General features: G+C 39.3%; 1 protein-coding gene across 1 annotated transcript; it reads left to right on the top strand.

The window, feature by feature from the left end:
• The first annotated feature begins 6056 nt into the window (after positions 1–6056).
• On the top strand, positions 6057–19428 carry LOC110285371 (oocyte-secreted protein 3). The gene is made up of 6 exons (XM_021151471.2): positions 6057–6129; positions 8323–8501; positions 10049–10146; positions 13042–13098; positions 14334–14445; positions 19360–19428. The coding sequence occupies exons 1-6, from the start codon at positions 6057–6059 to the stop codon at positions 19426–19428; spliced, it is 588 nt and encodes a 195-aa protein (XP_021007130.1).
• The last annotated feature ends 697 nt before the right edge of the window (positions 19429–20125 follow it).

Genomic DNA, 20125 nt, shown 5'->3' with positions numbered 1-20125 from the left:
AAGACTAGAGTGGAGCAGGGAATTTACATGTCTCAGTTCCCAAGTTCCACTGATACTAAGACTTTCAGGACCTCTGGGGCATGGGGACTTGCCTTCACTGTGCTATGCTGATACTTGTTAGCAGGTTTTGTTTGCAAACTTTAAAAAAAATACACATATCACCTGAGTACCTTGTTACAAAGCAGGTTCTAACTCAGAAGTGGGGATGAGACCCAGAGATGCTGCAGTTGTAATAAACTCTCAGGTGATATCAGTGACTCTCCAGGACTACATTTCAAGTAGCAAGGCCTGAATATAATTTACACCACATCGAAATTCCTTTCTTTCGAATGAAAGGTAACACTTCTTCAAAATGAGAAGTTAACTCTCACTATGAAAAACATCTTAAATCCATATTTGAGTGTTGGGAATGTAACTTCATGGTGAGAAACTTACCTGCCTTGTGTGGGTCCAAAATTTTGATGCCCAGTACCCCAAAATATCAGGCCCAAGTTCATCCTCCTTTTTCCTCTCTAGATTATCAGTTATTTTAGTTTAGAACGACATCCTACAATATTGCAGCATTAAAGACAAAGCTACTGAAAGGTAAAATGATAGAGGACTGTACCATCTCTTTACTGTATTGCCTGAAATGTATTATTGCACTAACAATCTTTTCTAATAGAAAGCTGGGGTTGTAACTGAAATAGTAGACATCTTGCCTAGCACACACAAAGCCCTTGGTTTGATCCTCAGCACTTCAAAAATTAGATGCACGGGGCTATATGAGATGCTCTCTCAAAACAAAGCACACACACACACACCAAAATTAATTACTATTAATTAGTAACTGTAATCTCCCCTCCCCAGCCTGAAAACTGTTTGCTCAGGTTTCAGTGTTAGAGAGCATGGGGCGGAGCTTGCCGCCCTATCGTCCTGCCACTCCCACTGCCACTGCCTACTACCTAGCTGTTCCGGAGCTATCACGTGGTCACCTGCAACCTTACTCCAAGATGATTTGGCGGGAATCGGGCCCCTCCCCCTGCTTCATAACTGAGTGTCATAATAGTAAAATCGAACCTTGATCAGACTGACTGTCTTGGTCTCATCTCTCTCTCGCGCCAGCTAGCCCCCCTCTTCCAGGTTTCCAAGATGCCTTTCCAGACTAGAACCCAGACATGTGAGGCTGGTCGGACACATCAAGTAACAGTCTTACATAGTCACTATCTCCAGGGCTTAGTAAATCTGTTGCAAAAATAAGAGACAAAGATGCAGCAATAGAAAGAAATGTAACTCTGCGACTTTGAAATGTATGGCATAGGTTAGTGACAGAGGATGGAAGGTAAAGCCTTCAAGGTCTGGACTTGCAGAAGTTCAGGTTGTATATAGATTAGAAACTTCTAGGCATAGGCCTAAAATACAGAAATAGAAACACTATAGGCTAGTCCCAAGTCATGTCTTCACACACTTGGGTATAGCTCTCTTTTCAACCCTTCTTCTGAGGAAATAAAAGTGACATTTACATTTATAGTTCCTGTTTTCAACTGCCCCTCAATTAGAGGTCATTGTTTGGGATTAAATGTGTGTACTAAAGGTGCATCTGTATTCCATCCAAAGGGATCAAATGTATGTACTAAGGACTGTCTGTATTCAAAACAGAGGGATTAAAAGTATGTATTCAAGCCAGAAAAAAAAAAGAAAAGAAAAAGAAAGAAATGTAACTATTTACCACTTAACAATTTCTTAAGGTTGGGGAGTTCAGTGGTAGAACACTTGCCTAGAAATCTCAAGGTCCTGGGTTCAGATCCCAGCACTGAAAGAAAAAGGCTTTCTCAAGTATATTCAACCCACTTGTAGTACAGGAACTTAGTGAATCTGAAGATGTTCTTAAACTTGCTGTCAAGTAAATGAACAAAACCTTCTCCTTCTATCTTTCAATAACTATAGTGTTCTCTCTCTCTCTCTCTCTCTCTCTCTCTCTCTCTCTCTCTCTCTCTCTCTCTCTCTCTCTCTCTCTTTCTCTCTCTCTGTCTATGTGTGTGTGTGTCTGTGTGTGTGTGTATGTCTGTGTGTGTGCGCACATGCATTAGCAAAGATTCAATATAGAACACAATGCTATCACCTATAGTCTCTGTGTTGTATGCTACTTTATGCTACTTATCTAAATTTCATCATCTTAGACAACTGGGAGTTTGTATCCTGGGACCGACTTCTCCCCTTTCTTATCCCCACTATTTTTTTCATTTCTTAATACAATAAAGATGCATGTATCCAATCTCTAATTTTCCTTCTGCTTAAATTTGTGTAACTTCTCATATGCCAGCAAGATTTTGCTGAAAGGACCCTGATATAGTTGTTTCTTGTGAGGCTATGCCAGTGCCTGGCAAATACAGAAGCAGATGCTCACAGTCATCTATTGGATGGAACACAGGGCCCCCAATGGAGGAGCTAGAGAAAGCACCCAAGGAGCTGAAGGGGTCTGCAACCTTATAGGTGGAACAACAATATGAACTAACCAGTACCCCAGAGCTTGTGTCTCTAGCTGCATATGTAGCAGAAGATGGCCTAGTTAGCCATCATTGGGAAGAGAGGCCCCTTGGTCTTGCAAACTTTATATGCCCCAGTACAGGGGAAAGCCAGGGCCAAGAAGTGGGAGTGGGTGTGTAGGGGAGCAGGGCGGGGGGAGGGTATTGGGGACTTTTGGGATAGCATTTGAAATGTAAATAAAGAAAATATCTAATAAAAAATGGGGGAAAAAACTCAGGCTATGGGAAGCTGGAGAGATGAATAAGTAGTTAAGACCACTATTTGTTCTTCCAGGAGAATCTGTGTTCAACTCCCACCCACATGATGGCTCACAAGCATCTGTAACTCTAGGAGATCCAACAGCCACTTGTGACTTCCACAGGCACACATATCATGTGCAAACAAAATTGCAGGTTATATATGTTAGCGTTTTTAAAAATCAAAGTACTTCTTTTTCACTAAATGGACACAGTGTCAAACTGCCATTAAATGTTTATGTTTGTGCCCATAGTTTAGCATTGCTCTCAGGTTTCATCAGAGAAGTTCTCTTTGCAGTGGGCCATGGTCAATGCAGAGACTCACAACTAATCAGGGGGTTGAGAATAAGTACTGTTGAGAGTTCATCCCTAAAGGTGTATCTATATCACCTTCACCAAGGCTCAAGGAGCATCTCTGTAGAAATGACACCTGCATGCACAGTTTTTCAAGGATCATCACATAAGAAAAGCAGAAAGGATGTAAGAGCCAGGGAACAGGGAGGGGGTATGTAAAATGTCCTCCAGACAGGACACAGCTGTTGCACACATGAACTCACAATAGGATTGGCTATTCTCAGGATAAACTGTACAAAATGAGGTCCTTCAACATACCATCACGGAGAAGAAAGGCTCAGAAAGTCCCACCCTTCCCTGAGGAAAAATAGGCAATTAGTGGTTGCTGGAGGAGGGGAGGTCATATTCTTCTGTGATGGCATATATATGTATTTCATACACACATACATACCTACATACCTTTGGAAAACTTTAGAAGCAATCACAGTATCTATCCATCACTAAGGAATGTACTAGGTAGACCTTTAGATTTATATTTTTAACAAATTTTGTACTTGCATTTTGAATCATTTCATGGATTTTTCTTTCATTTTGGTTTTGTTTTAGGTCAGTTTTGGTTTTGATTTTAGTTTGTTTTAGGGGTTTGAGGTCTTACTGTGTAGTCCTGGCTGTTGTGGAACTCCTTATATAGACCAGACTGGCCTCAAACTCAGAGTTCTGCCTGCTTTCTAGTTCCTGAGTTCTGGGATAAAATGTGTGTGCCACCACACCTGGCTAATGGGATTTCTTAAAGTTACTTGGTTAATAGGACTCTTCCCCCTTTCTGCCTCAACAGACTTAAATGTCAAGTTTGCTATACCTATTTTAACTTTTAAGATATTGTGAAATATTAATGATATTTTCAGAACTATCTGATGTCTTTCAAACTATCTCTGAAGTGGAAAAAACTGAACAGCATAGTATAGAAGGTTTGAGCTGGAAACTGCATGTTTGAATTCCAGTTTTATTCTAGGTATACATGGAACTTCTCTTTCATGCTACATTATCTTTTTCATAATGTGTGTAAAATTGTTTTTCAGATAAGTCTTCAAGCACTTATCTTAATACACTTCCCAGGGCATTTTCCACATGCACATTTTATTATTGGTTATATTTAAAAATGTAATGCTAGCATCCTGAACTTGTACAATAGATACTAGCATAGAAGTTAGCAAACATTTATTGCCATACTTGAAGAAAACTTAAGACTCTTAGGGTCTATTGGTTTGAATGAGAATGGCCTCCATAGGCTCATATATTTGAATACTTGGTCCCCAGTTTGTGGAACTGTTTGGGAAGGATTAAGAGTGTGGCTTTATTGGATTAGAAGAGGTGTGGTCACTGGGCCAGAGGGCTCTGAGATTTCAAAAGAATGCCAGTGCTCTCTCTCTCTCTCTCTCTCTCTCTCTCTTTCTCTCTCTCTGTGTGTGTGTGTGTGTGTGTGTGTGTGTGTGTGTGTGTGTGTGTTATATATCAAGATGTGAGCTCTCAACTACTGCTCCAGCACCATGTCTGCCTGCCTGCTGCCTAGCTCTCCACCACAATAGTCATGGGCTCTTTATCTCTGAACAGTAAGCCCCAAATAAATGCTTTCTTTTATCAGTTGCCTTGGTCATGGTGTTTAAGCACAGCAATAGAAAAGTAATACATCTGCCTCTATACAGAGGCAGATGCTAGCAGCAAACTGTTGGACTGAGCACGGGTCCTCAATGGGATCGCCAATGGAGGAGTTAGAGAAAAGACTGAAGAAGCTGAAGGGGTTTGTAACCCCATAGGAAGAACAATAATATCAACCAACCAGACTCCCCAGAGCTCCCAGGGACTAAACCACCAACCAATATGGAGGAACCCATGGCTCCAGGTGCATATGTAGCTGAGGATGGCCTTGTTGGGCATCAATGGTAAGAGAGTCCCTTGGTCCTGTGAAGGCTCAATGCCCAGGTGTAGGCGGGGAGGTGGGAGTGGGTAGATGGGGGAGCATCCGCATAAAAGCAGGAGGGGAAAATGGGAAAGGGGATAACATTTGAAATGTAAATAAAGAAAACATCCCGGGGGACTTTTGGGATAGCATTGGAAATGTAAATGAGGAAAATACCTAATAAAAAAGGGGGGGAATAAATGTAAAAATTGCTTAAAAAAAAGAAAATATCCAACAAAAAAGGAAAAAATATTAATAACAAGAAAGAAAGAAAAATAATATATGTGGATCATAGGAATTGTTTAATCCTTCAGATGAGCCATCTCTCCAGGAAGTACACACTTCTCTCTTAGGACATCCCATAGTGCCTGGGACTCAAAATCTAGAAAGACTAGAAAGACTCATTTACAAAGGTATAAGACATTAAAGTCTTAGACATGTCACTCTAGCAAGGACATTTTGAAAACACTGAAGAACACTGGACTCTCTTAAGGGTGTTTTAGAAATGGTCAATATTGGGGTCTCTATTTGCCTCTCCTTCCTGGGTTGCTAAGAGTGAAAACTTCTACTATGTTAGCTCCTAATACAACCAATGAATTAGCTAATTAATGAGTTAATCAAGCTAGCTAAATATTACAAACTTGGGGCAGATGGCTCAAACCATAGATGACAAAGTACAGCATTGTGTCAGCATCCCTAAATCTACCCATACAATACCAAAAACTGGCCAGGAATTAGCCACCTAGACAAGCATTTTCAGGCCTTACACAGTTAGTTCAAAATCACTGCATAATGTATGACTGTACTCATTTAGCCAATACTATATATTTCTAGTCTATATGATAAAGACTTGGGAGCTAGAGTTAATGGTGTGTTAAAGGGTTTTTTTGGTTGGTTGGTTGGTTGGTTTTTTTGGGTTTTTTTCCTGAATTGGGTTCATTGAATACATCTGAGTATAGCCTCAAGTATAAAAACACTTCTGGCTTGCTAATTCTTCTCAACTATCTGATACCTGAGAAGATTCTAGGCCAAGGTCTGGCATAATGAAGGCCTTCGTTGCTTCAGGATTGCTGCTGCTCATATTTGGGATGCGGAGATGTTCTGGGATAGAGCCAGGTATCAGAGTGGACCTTGACTGGTGATATTTTCAGGGGGTAGTTCTTCAATGTCTATGAGTTATGAGGGTTTGGGTTACAAGGGTTTTATCATTCTATCTGAAAAGTTAGAGATTTAATAATTCCTAGCCCTCTATGTTGTCTCCCCCTGAATTACTAGAACATTATTGGCCTGAAATACAAGTTTTACAAACTGAATTCTCATTATCCATGTCTTGTCTTCTTCCCCCATCCCCATAAGTAAAGGTGTTCCGGACTCAAGTCACTCTGTTTGCTGAGGTTCTCATAGTTCCTACCACCCTCCCACTTCTTTCTACATAGGCACTCTTCAGGTTCCTACCAGGTCACCCTTGAGCCATCCATTCTTCTGCATGATTCTCTCTTCCTACTGCTTATCTGTCTTTTAACAGTTTCCTACTTGTATTATTCAACCACAAGTCCTTAACTAGCTGTCCTTATGTAATCATCTCTCGTGCCCTCCCTATGTCATTGTACAATACTTTTTAAGATATTCTCAATAAAAGGTTCTTAAACATTCCAGTGTTTTCCTACAGTCAACTCAGTGACACATAGACTGCATTCAACGTCCCATGCAGACTGACCCCAGGCTGCTCTCACGTCCTAGGAGGTCTAAGTTCCCCAAACAACTGAGCAACCTTGTTTCACCACTGGTATGATGGGACAGAAATCATTTAAAACACCTTCCAGTTCTGCAGATCACCACAGACTCAGCTCAAAGGAGACAAAGGTTAACTTAAGAGTTTTCAAAAAAAAAAAATAACTAGAATGTCTCAAAAGGAAGTTGACTATGAGTCTGGGTACTGAGAATAATGTGTGTAGTGTTGGGAGGAAAAAAGGGAATCCTGGAGGTAGCGCAGTTACTGTGGAACCTTGGGAATAATATTGTCACTGCTTACAGGAAGGGTGGGATGTTAGAGGGCAAGAAACATTCCCTACTCTTTGCCTTTTTATAAATGAAAGGGGAATTGTGCAAAATACCTGTTGCAAATGTGATAGCCCAAGCTGATGAAATATGACCAAAATGAACTAAACATTTTATAAAGAATTGAAAAAATATTGCTTAAAAGTTAAAGGGCTTTTAAAGACAGAGAAGTGGAGGTCTCTGCGATGGTGTGCAAGGGTGTAAGCAAGGGCAGCATAGGGCAGCTGTGAAGAATGAAAGAAATGAGGCTGGAGGACTGTGAACTCCTCTGCAAGGCTGCTGAGGTTGCCCACGTAAAAGGACAGCGATGGAGCCGAAGGTACAGTCAAGCAGAAGTAGATGGGAGATCAATTTTGAAAGTAAAAGTGAATTGACTAAGTGAGAGACTAGATGGGAAGGAAAAGATGTGGGAACTGGGACTAGACCCTAAGGCTTCAGTGTTGGTGAATGTGGTGCTGTTGACTGAGAATGGGGAAGTACAGATGGAAGTGATGTAAAACACATGGGTTCCATGTAAATCATGTGCACGCTGAGGAGGAATGTTTCAAATATCCTTTGTATATCTGCTAGCTACTTGGATATTTGTCCTAAAGCTCAGAAGAGTCCAGCAGAGGCATAAATTAAAACATTCTGATCTTCAGGGCAGTGCACTGTAATGGGTCCATAAAGCATAATGTTCAGACTCTGCTCTTTATTCATTCTTGGATCTTGAAAGTCTCGCATCTTTTCTCCACATGTCTGCTACTATTTGGCACACAGCCATGGCCTAAAAATTAAAACCTAGGGGTCATGGAAATGGTTCAACTAATAAAGTTACTTTTCATGAAAGCATGATGATTTGAGCTCAGATCTCCAACGCACAGAAAAAGCCTGTAATCCCAGTGATTGGGAGGCAGAGACAGAGGGATTACCAGGGTCTGTTAGCCAGTTAATCTAGCAAAGCTGGTGTGCTCTTGGTGAACCCAGTATTAGCACCCTAATAAAAGTACATACCTCTGCTTTCATTCTAAATAGTCACTATGGTTAATCTCAGGCAGAACTTCTGAGTGTTTTGCAAGCTGATTCTATTTGAGGAATATCAATAGAAAGAAAAGAGGAGAGTCATATCATGAGAGTAGTCATCTTTGCCCACATCCCTAAACTCTATTAATTTTGGCCAAATTGGGTTTTTCATTTCTCCTAATTTGGATCAAAGTTCTTTGCTATGTATTAAGGTGGGGAAGCTGATTGTTTTTTCGTCTCTTTCAACAGTATCCATGGAATGCGGTTACTTTACATTCCGTGTTATAGCTAAAAGGGCACTGTTTTATCCAGATGATCTCATTGACCCTGATGAATTAGTCTTAGGGGGAAGCTGCCCAGTAACTTCCATAAGACCAGATGAACTTGAGTTTTATTATGATATCGGTTCCTGTGGGACTTTCATAGAGGTAAGAGAAGGAACTGTATTTCTTGGTATCATCTGTAAAGTCTTCTCAAATGTTGTTTTCTGTTCTTGTCTTAATATATACAAAACACTGGTATTACTATCCTAGTGCCTTAGCCTAAGAGAAACACGAAGAATTTTTTGTTACTTTTATTCATTCACCAGAGACTTGCTATGTATAGGATACTAGGCATTAATAAGAAAACTATAGGCTTTCTATAAAAATAAGTTAGTGTTCTATTAATATGACACATATTATTTTCACATGGCTTTTTACACACCTAATCCTACTGGATCAATTCTGCTTCCACTTATATAAAATGAGGGATTGGGGCATTAAAAAGTCAGCCATGTAACCCAACACCTGTTGTTAGAACATAGCAGAGCAAGGTTCAGAGAAGAGGCTTGCTGATGCCGAGTCTGAACTTGTTGCTTTAGTTCTATGATGACTCTGAGCTGAATGAAATGAACAACAATGATAAGAAAAAATCCATAGAAGATATCCCTAGGGAAGTATCTTATTGTACTTGACTTACAGATCTGTCTCTGTCACTAACCTATACTGATCTCTCCTGGCCCCTTGCTCTGGGCAGACTTTTTCTACTAATGACTTAAATTAAACTCTGCCAGCCATCATGAGGCCACTTCAGAGCTTTAATAGTGTTTGTCTGCCTAACCTCTTGATTTGAAAGCTGGATGAGATAAATTTTTCAGACCTTGGCAATCATGTGAATCATCTATCTTACGGATGCTCTTCAGCTAATCTATTTATTCATTGAGTTGCTGCTTTTGGAACCTATTGATTAGGATTGTATGTCATATCTAATGTGATCCCAAAAGTATGGCAAAACCATAAGATTTGTAACTTATTATGAAATGTACATGTGCCGGGCGTGGTGGCGCACGCCTTTAATCCCAGCACACGGGAGGCAGAGGCAGGTGGATTTCTGAGTTCGAGGCCAGCCTGGTCTACAAAGTGAGTTCCAGGACAGCCGGGGCTACACAGAGAAACCCTGTCTTGAAAAACCAAAAAAAAAAAAAATATATATATACATGCATTCCTCGCTCAGAAAATTTGATTGGTCAGTACGAATACATCGGTGTTTTAGTTAGCAGTCTTCTTCCTAATGTGCTTTTAAAAACTGGGAAATCCAAAGTAAAAGACGACTACTATGGTTGAAGTCAGTTGTATCAGGAAGAGTCTTTCAGATCTTTCAACTGGTTTCTTCATCTTTTAAATACTCATAGAGCAAGTTTCCATCTAAGTAAGAAACACTTGCTAGAACTTTTATTTGAAAGGGCTAGTGGAAAAGCTCCAGGAATAATGTGGCCAGCCTCTTGCCAATCTCATTCACAAATCCTATGTTCATGGTGTTGCTTTATTTTCTGTGCATTAAATACATTCACATTGTAGGGAGAACTTTAAGCACATTAATGTGGCTGCATGTCTTTACTTCTTGGGGTGGTAGTTTTTCTATTTCTTATTTGAATATATTAAAATGTGTTGTGATAATCCATTTGCATACTTCAAAAAATCTCTTATCTCAACAGCACGCATTTGATGGAACTATTGTTAATACCTGGCTCACCTATATGCCCAGGAATATATCTATTTATGCTGAGCTTCAGATTCAGTGTGTCATTCCCAGGTCAGTGCAAAACACCCATTGATTCCTTGATTCAATTCTAATAGCTCTTGGCCAAATTGTATCATTGCTTATCCACAAACCTTGAAATTCCTGACGTCTTATATAGCTGTGTATCTGCAGCATGTCAGTCCATCTTAACCTCTACTGCAGTCCCTACTCCAAGGCCAAATTTTAAGCCAATAAAGTGACACAGGTTGCAAACCATGGGTCGGTTTTTGTTCATCTATCTATTCCTTGAAAGGTTATCCGAACATGCTGCCAAGCCAAATGCATCACACCAACTTGGTACCCAATATCTAAGGAAATATCTTAAGTATACAGATTGGCTTTGACCTTCTGAACAATCCAAAGGACTCTAGCTGGGCCTCATGGCAGTCATGTAAAACCAGCCTCTCAGAAGGCTTAGGACGACTGACTATAAATTCAAGACCTACCTGATATTACTCAGTGAGTTCAAGGCCAGCAATTAAAAAAAAAAAACTAGATGGAACTGTCATAATATGAAAAACGTGTTGGAGCTAGAGCCCAGTGGTAGAGTACTTACCTAGCAAGCACGCACAGAGAGAGAAAGAGACAGAGACAGAGGCAGACAGAGAGAGACAGAGAGACAGAGAGAAAAGGGATGGGAAAGGATGGGCAGGAAGGGAGGGGGAGAAAGAGGAGAAAGAAGGGAAGAGGGGGAAGACTGAGACTCTAGGTTGTTAGAAGAATTAGACTTCAGAGAGTCTAATAAAAAGTTAGTTCTACCTTCTAAGTTTCAAAGCCAGTAATAATGACATACAAGATGAAGCCTTAAAAAAAAAATAAAAAAAAAACACAGCCGTCTGGCTTAAACACTAAGTTCAAAATTCCTGAAGGAAGTTGGAATTAAATAAAACAAAGACATTAGAAAGTTTGATAACTTATTTCCGGTTAAGTGCTTCCACATTAAGACTATGCATGGCATCAGCATTTAGGTAAGAGCATGACTCTCCCCAGCATTTGGGAGCCGAGGGGACTTGAATCCTCATCACCAACTCTTGTGTGTACAGCATGAATACCATGCCAACTTGGTTGAAGGGAAGATGTTCCTAAAATCTCTCAAAGTTGAATGGACAGGTTACTTGGAGCTAATGAAGTCTGCTTTTATTTAAAGACTGTTATTTGATTATATATTATATATATGATTTTATACATATATTACACTCCTACAGAATATATATATGAATATATATTCATAGAACTATTTATTATTTATTATTCCAGATTTAAATTTGGCAAACTTACCTGAAAATGCTGTGTTTGTAACTTTAGTTTATGCTTTGGTGCACTCAGATGGCTAATGAGTTTGCAGGACTCATGTTTCAAGATGGCTCAATGACATAGACTCAACAGTGAGGGGCTGGAGCAATGGCTCAGTGGTTAAGAGCACTTACTGCTCTTCCAGAGAACCTGAGTGTTATATATATATATATATATATATATATATATATATATATATATATATATATATATATATATATATACCAAGGACAATAATAAGCTCCCAAATGCTGGGGAGAGTCATGCTCTTACCTAAATGCTGATGCCATGTATAGTCTTAATGTGGAAGCACTAAACCCGAAATATATATATATATATATATATAGTACTCTGGGAAAACACACAGTATAGTCACTTCAAAAAAGCCTTTTGGGAAAGACTCATGTGTATCAAGTGGAGTGGGCTTCAGACTAAAAAATATTTATAAATTTTCCAAAAATTTAAGTATTAAAATAGTTCTCTCCCTTTTTCAACTTCATGTTTAAGGAAATATTTGACAGACAAGTATGCAAAAGACAACAGAAGTTTACCTGGATTTTAAAACAATAAATTCTAGAGCTATAAGAAGTTCCTGGTTTGTACCAAAAGGCCAATGACTGGCCTTCATTCATCCATTTCTATATAGTTATAAAAATACAGTATCAAATCTTTTTCTATTGCCCCTAAAATTAGGGGAAACATTTTCAGCTGTGAGTGTGTGGATGTAGGTGTGAAGATTCCCAAGTGCACAACCACACATCACTTTACTAGGGAAATTATTTTCTTCACACTGTAAACATCTCTCTTCTACATCTGGACATTTCAGAATCGTCTTTGGTATTCTAGTTGCTGTACTATCAGAGAGAAAGCCCCAGGGTTTCTACAGTGGTATATACAGACATCTTAAGATATAAATAAGGAAAATGCACTTAAGTTACAATTAGATGCTTTTGCATAATTTTCAATAACTACAGTGGACGCCTAGTCACAATCTTATGAGGAAGAATATGTTCTTTTCAAGTCCTTAATTTTAATCAACCCTTATTTATTTTGGCTAAAATCCATTTTTCGAGTAGGTCTGTTGAGTCGCATGGCACTAAGTTTGGATCCTCTCCATTTGATCAAAGGCACATTTTAAATAATGGATTATATAGAAGTTGGTCCTTCCGAATCTCCCATGTCTGTTCTCCAGCGGCGATTGTCCTGTGACCTTTATAGACACATGCCTTCAGCTAGACGATACCCTGAGTAGCATGAAGACATAGCTCCTTCTGAATGTTGTGCGGGATTTCACGCTGAGCAGAATACTCTGATTTCCCCTGAGTCCATGGCACGTATACAAAAACAATGGTTCACCTCCCTGATTATTTTCACCAACATCCAGACATAAAGGTTGACCAACACTCTTAATATATCCAGATATAACAAGATTAAGGTCTGGTACATAACACTTCTAGGTAAATAGGGTTCAGGTACCATGTAAAATTTTTACACTGAAGGCATTTCTTTACTTCAGATCTTTTTGAAAGGTCACCAAATGAGTTTTGCTTAATGATTTTTTTTGCTGCATCTGTGTTTCTCCTATAAAATATTTTCTTGTATTCGTCCATCCAGAATTTCGCAAGATGAACTCGATAACAAGCAATCACCTGATGAGTGCGATGCGGAAAGGTATGGGCTTTTGTCGGAATGGCATTTCTATATTTTCATCTCCCCAGATTTCCATCTCTTCATCATAACTTTCAGTGTGCTCAAAATATTCTTTAGATATAGAACAAAGGCCTTCTGCAAAGGTGGGGGTCCTAATTGGGTAGGTTTGATCATTTGCTTCTCATGATCAGGAAGTGATTCCCAGTGGCTCCTGTAGCCACTCAGCTCAACTCTTCCTCCACCTCCACTTACTGCCTCTTCCTCTGCCCTGAGTTTGGGTTTTTGGTTTGTTTGTTTTTTAAGTAATTTTATTTTTTAATTTTTTTACATTTTTTATTAAATATTTTCTTTATTTACATTTCAAACGTTATCCCCTTTCCTAGTTTCCCCTCTGAAAACCCCCTATCCCCTCCATCGCTCCTGCTTCCCAACCCATCTACTCCTGCTTCCTGGTCCTGGCAGTCCCCTATACTGGGGCATAGAACCTTCACAGGACCAAGGGCCTCTCCTCCCATTGATGACTGTCTAGGCCATCCTCTGCTACATATGCAGCTAGGGCCATGAGTCCCACCATGTGTTTTCTTTGGTTGGTGGTTTAGTCCCTGAGAGCTCTGAGGTTACTGGTTAGTTCATATTGTTGTTCCTCCTATGGGGCTGCAAACCCCTTCAGCCCCTTGGGTCCTTTCTCTAGCTCCTTCATTGGGGACCCTGTGCTCAGTCCAATGGATAGCTGTGAGCATCCACTTCTGTATTAGTCAGGCACTGGCAGAGCCTCTCAGGAGACAGCTATATCAGGCTCCTGTCAGCAAAATCGTGTTGGCATCTGCAATAGTGTCTGGGTTTGGTGGTGGTTTATGGGATGGATGCCCAGATGGGACAGTCTCTGGATGGTCATTCCTTCAGGCTCTGCTCTGAACTTTGCGTTTGTTTCTTAACGCCCATATCTGACAGTTCTAAACAAACCGTTAGCTCCAGCTCCAGGGGGATCTGTCACCCTCTTACGAATCTGTGGGCACTGCACTTGTGTATATATGTGTGTGTGTATGTGTGTGTATAATCTTTAAATAGAAGCAATCAGGCTTCATTAGCTTCAAGTAGCCTGTTCATCTGATATGAAATGTATTACATTTTTACACCAAGGCTGTTGAATCACTAAACTATTGGGTTGAGGCTAGCATTAAAGCCCAGGGACGGTGATCTTTAGACCTCTGCACCGATTTCTAATTCCTGTTTTTATTGTTTTGCTTTCCCTGTAGTGAAATTATTGATGTGGGTAACCTAGAAGTCCATCCTCCTCCTCAATGCTGGTTCCTGGTACTGAAGAGATACTGCATTATTTGTGGCCATTTCCACTTCTCAGATAACTGGGTAAGAATTCCTACAAGGGCCAATTTTAATATCCAAATGGTCATAGTTATCCATTACATTTAGTGTTTGTTTGAGGAGGAACCTACACCCATCTCCACCATGTACTAAGTGGAAGAGAGTCATACATAGTCACTATACAACTTGATAAGGTCTAGTCCCATCATCTTCTCTTCATTCTTGCCTGTCTTTCCTCAGCAGTATTATTTTACCTTACAGCATTTGAAACTGAACATCTGAATACAATATGCCAAGATTTGGAATGGAGGGAAGGGTAAAAAGTTATTACTAATTTGGACCAGCCTCTGTGTCTTTTCATTAAGAAGACCAAATGTCTTAAGATAAAGGTGTCCCTGGAAAGAAATACTACGAGCAAAAAGTCATGGTTTACTACTGGGTTTTTGTCAAGTATATTCAAGATTTCTTTGAGAGTTGTTTTCCTTCATTTTTCTGTAAGTCTTTAGAAAATGATCTGTGTGGCTCCCATCCTATAAAGGGTGGGTTATGGACCATTTTGCTCCTATTTTAAAGCTCTAAATTTAGCTATCTCCATCTCAGAAAGTCCTCGACTCTCAAAATTATTCTTGAGCAGTGAGAGAGAGGTTCATAGGGCTCTGTCCCTCCCAGGGAAGCTGTTTGCAGTTAAAGGTGCAGGCGCATCATTCTTGTCTGTGGTGAAGCTATGACTGGGTTATCATGCTTCTGTAAATATTCTCTACCTGTGTTCGAAAAGGGGGTGGTTCCATAGGAATGAAAGAGGATGAGAGAAACCCACAGGTAGAAAAGAATAAAATACATTATGTAAATGTACAAATTTGTCAAAGAATAATATATTTAATTTTTTTCTTTTATTGAAAGTAGACTTTTCTCATGTAGTGTATTCTGATATACTCTCTCTCCCAAACTCCTCCCCACCACCCCTCACATCTGGATCTACCACTTTTCTGTCTCCTATTAGAAAACAAAACAGCTTCTCTAGAATAATTAAAATAAAACAAAAAAGGTCAGAATAAGACAAACAAATGGAAGGAAAGGAACCCGTGAAAAGGCACAAGAAACAGAGACACAGACACTCATTGACACACTCAGGAATCCCATGAAAATGTGAGTTGAAAGCCACTATATATACTCAACAGGCTTACAGGTTACAGAGAAAGACAGGGTAGGGAAATAAAATTTAAAAATGTTTAAAAAGATAAACTTTTTAAAAGGGAGAAAGACCTGACAAGACATTATGTAAAAAGGAACCTCCAAGGATTCAACTGAGTTTCTTTTCTATTGGTCATCTACTGCCGGGCATGCAGCCCACCCATAAGAAGAGTTTGTTTCTCCAGTGAGACTCCTTGGAGAAAACTAAATTTTCATTTCCAAGTGATTACTGATTGGAGTTAGGATCTATGTTAAGGATAGGAGTATGTGTCTACTTCTCCTTTCAGATCTAGGACCCCATCAAGTGCAGACTAATGTCCCTGTGCATGCTGCAACCCCCTAGGAGGAGGAAGCTTCCCTCATGATGGCTGCGCAAGGCACTGATCTATGAGTATAGCAGAACATCATTTGGAGTCATTTTATTATTTTCTGTTAGTAGAACAGTAGTACTTGACTTACCTGCTAGGTCCTTCCCTGGGCTATCTACTCTCAAGTTTTTGATCACCAGATCAGCAACAGGTATGGTTTCTATCTTTTACTTAAGAAGTGGGCCTTAAGTAGAACAGATATTGGTTGGTTCCTTCCACAAACTTTGTGCCAAGATTGCACTAGCATATCTTGCAGACAGGATACCATTGCAGATCAAAGTATTTGCAGATTAGTTGGTGTTATGTTTCTTCTTTGGAAGCATTCAGAGTACTTTCCAATACCAAGAACATTATCCATAATGGTGAAGGCTGTAGGTGGCCACAGCTCAACTTCTCTGTGTTCAGTGAATTGTGGAAGTATTGCCATCAGTAATAAGGCAGTCTATGTCTGTGGAAAACAACCAACAGCTTTGGCAATAGCCTGGGTTGTTCAGAGTTCCCATGAATCTCCTTTGTCCAACAACTGAATTAGATGTAACACATTCCTAGTACTGGAAGCTTCATTTGGTGACACATGTCCTTTTGGGACTCTGTCTTATCTGTTATTTGGTAGTTTCATTTCGATCTTCTTCATAGATGTATATGTTTTAGGAAGCTTCTACTGTATTAGGTTTCCATACTACCCCTCAAAGGGCCCTTAAGTTTAGATATATTCTGCTCCGCACTTGATCCTCTCATTCCAAATATTCGCCCTTGTCCACTTGTATCTAATCTATTTCCCTTTCCTAAGGAGATCTATTTGCCTCCCTAGTCCCTTAGTCTATCCCCAACTTCTGTGATTCTACAGGTTGGAATTTGCTTACCATTGAATTAACAGCTAATATCCATATATCAGTGAACAAATAATATTTGTTTTTCTGGGCCTGGGTTACCTCACTCAGACAAATATGATTTTTTCTAGTTCCATCCATTTACCTGTGAATTTCATAATTTCATTTTTTAATGGCTGAGTAATATTCCATTGTACAAATGTACATTTTCTTTATCAATTCTTCTGTTGAGGGACATCTAGACTGTGTCCAATTTCTGGCTGTTGTGAATAGATCAACAATGAACATGTTGAACAAGTATCTCTATGGTAGGATGAAGCATCCTTTGGGTATATACCCATGGGTATAGCTGGAATTGTCATAGATCTATTCCCTTCTTCTTGAGGAACAACTACACTGATTTCCATAGTGGCTGTACAAGTTTGTACTCCCATCGGCATTCCAATGAATGAGTCTTGCCCTTACTTCACATCCTCACCAGTTTTATTGAGGTTAGCCATTCTTATGTGCATAAGATGAAATTTTAGGTAGTTTTAATTTGTATTTCCATGATGACTCAAAAATTTTGAACATTGCTTTAACTGTTTTTCAGCCACTTGAGTTTCCTCTTTTGAGAATTCACTGTTTATATCTTTACTCCAGTTTTTGACTGAGTTATTTGTTTCCTCAATATCTAGTTTTTTGAGTTCTTCATATATTTTGGATATTAGTCCTCTACCAGATGTGTAGTTTGTAAAAATCTTCTCCCACTCTGTAGGCTGTTGGAATGATGGTGCCCTTTGGTATGCAAAAGCATCTCAGTTTCATGAGGTCTCATCACTTTTTTTTAATCTTAGTGTCATGCTAATAGTGTTCTGTTTAAAAGTCTTTTTCTATGCCAATGAATTCAAAGTTCTTGTCTACTTTCTCTTCTTTCATGGTCAATTTATCTGCTTTTATGTTGAGGTCTTCTATTTGAAGTTGAATTTTGTGCAGAGTGATAAATATGGATCTATTTGTATTCTTCTACATTCAGACATCCAGTTTGACTAGCAGCATTTGTTTAAAATGTTCTATTTTTCCAGGGTGTATTTTTTACTTCTTTATCAAAAATCAGTTGCCCATAGGTTTATGGATTTATGTCTGGGTCATCAATTCAATTGAACTGATCAACATGTCTGTTCTGTGCTAATACCATGCTGGTTTTATTACTATTGCTTTGTAGTATAACCTAAAATAGGGCACTGTGATACTTCCAGCAGTTCTTCTATTATTCAGAATTGTTTGACCTATCCTGAGTTTTCCAGTGTTTCAATATGAAGCTAAAATTTACCCTTTGAAGGTCTGTGAAAATTTGTGTTGGAATTTTGATAGGGATTGCATTGAATCTGAAGATTGCTTCTGGGAGAATGGCCATTTTTTACTATTGAAAACTTCAATTTGGATTAACCACACACACACACACACACACACACACCCAAAAAAAACCTACAAGAAATAAGAAAAAAACACAGCACAACAATTCTTTGCTTCCATTCTTTTTTTTTTTTTTTTTTTTTGAGACAGGGTTTCTTTGTGTAGTCCTGGAACTCACTCTGTAGACCAGGCTGGCCTCCAACTCAGAAATCCCCCTGCCTCTACCGCCCAAGTGCTGGGATTACAGGCATGCACCAGCACTGCCCAGCTTCAGCACAATTCTTAACATCAACAGTTTTAATTCCCCATAAGTGGTGGCTATATCTTTCTTGGTAGGGAATTCTGGGATCCTGCCAGTTGTCCTCACTGAGTATGCCAGGAAAAATGTGTTTCTAGGTATTGTGAGCTGACCCTTAGGAATGGGAAAGAGGGTCGTGGGGCTGAGGTCATCCATAGGAGGAATGCAATCAGAGTGTTCCACCAGTAGCTGCTGGGAATGGTGGAGAGGCCACAGCTGGTGGTCTGCTAGAGAGCTGAGGATAAGACTGGGGCACTGGATTTGGAGGAAGGGAGGGAGTGAAGACTTGTAGCTCCTATAGCTCACCTACCTATTAAGATGACTTATTTGCTTCTCTGGCAGGCTTGGCTGGTAAGTTCCTAGGGAATGCCTGATGGAGTTGGGGGCTAGGATAAGAGGTTGAGAGAGGAGAACAAAGGTTGGAAGAGAATATCTGTATGAACCACTGGAGATGGGGGCCAAGGAGGAAGAGGAGGTTGCCGCAGGTAATCTGCTAAGGAGTTAGGGGGAGACTGAAGGGTTGGATTTGGAGGAAAGGAGGGAGAGGTGAAGGTGTCTTCAGTTAGCCTACCTCCAAAAAGAAAAAAAAATAAGTCTTTTCATATATTTTATTTTTTATTATTTAAAACAATTTTTAAATTGGAATGTGTTTTAGATCCTGATCTTCCCTCCCCCCAAGCCTTTGGTCACAATCACCATATTGCTCCTAAAGAATTTTTAGAACAGTGATTGTTATATATTGAGGAGTCAATATTGTTATTACTGATACTCTATTTAAAAAATTAAGATTCAAAAAAATAATGAAAGAAAAATATTCTTGAGCCTTGGTATTTCAAAATAGTAATATGAGTTACTGAACTTTTTTTTTTCCCCGCAGTTAATACCTTATCATGGGTGGAAGGATGAGTCCTTTCAAAGACTTTTGCCATCATTATTTCACTGTTGACTTGCCACAGCAACATAACATTTAAGAATTTGACATGGACATTGATATTTATATGTTTGCATGTTTTAATTTTATTTTAATATACTCTAACCCTTTTGTAATACCTACAAAAATTACTATCAGTGTTTTTAACCTTTACTGTAACCACAACCTATAAATAAAACATTTTATTGTATCATTGTGCTTCTAAATCTAGCTAATTCAGTTTTGATATTTCTACGCTAAATTAGCAGGAAAATGGGACCTGGGGCAGAGTAATTACTAGTCTTGTTTTCAATACCTTGTTTTTTAATATTTGCCAATTGAAAACTAGTTTTCATTGTATGCAGTAATAATATGGCCTATGAACCTGCTTGAAAAAGAGTCAGTGGAGACTGAAGTCTACTAGAAGTATGGAGAGCTCAGATATGTAAACAAAACATCTATTAGGATCCTCCCCCACAGCTGGATGGTGATGGCACATGCCTTTAATCCCAGGCTCAGGAGGCAGAGGCAGTCAGATCTCCTTCAAGGCCATCCTGGTCTACAAAGTTCCAAGACAGCCAGAGCTACACAGAAAAAAAAAAAAAAAAAAAAAAAAAAAAAAAAAAACTGTCTCAAAAAAAAAAATCTTCCCCGGGGGGCTGGGTAAATGGATCAGTAAATAAGAAGCTTGCAGTGCCAAACTGGAACTTGGATCACAAACATGTTGAGATTA

Source organism: Mus caroli, unplaced genomic scaffold, assembly GCF_978045245.1.
Source record: "Mus caroli unplaced genomic scaffold, Mus_caroli_1 scaffold_20, whole genome shotgun sequence".
Taxonomy (NCBI): Eukaryota; Metazoa; Chordata; class Mammalia; order Rodentia; family Muridae; genus Mus; species Mus caroli.
The sequence above is the reverse complement of the archived record's forward strand: the minus strand, read 5'-3'. Positions and strand labels throughout refer to the sequence as shown.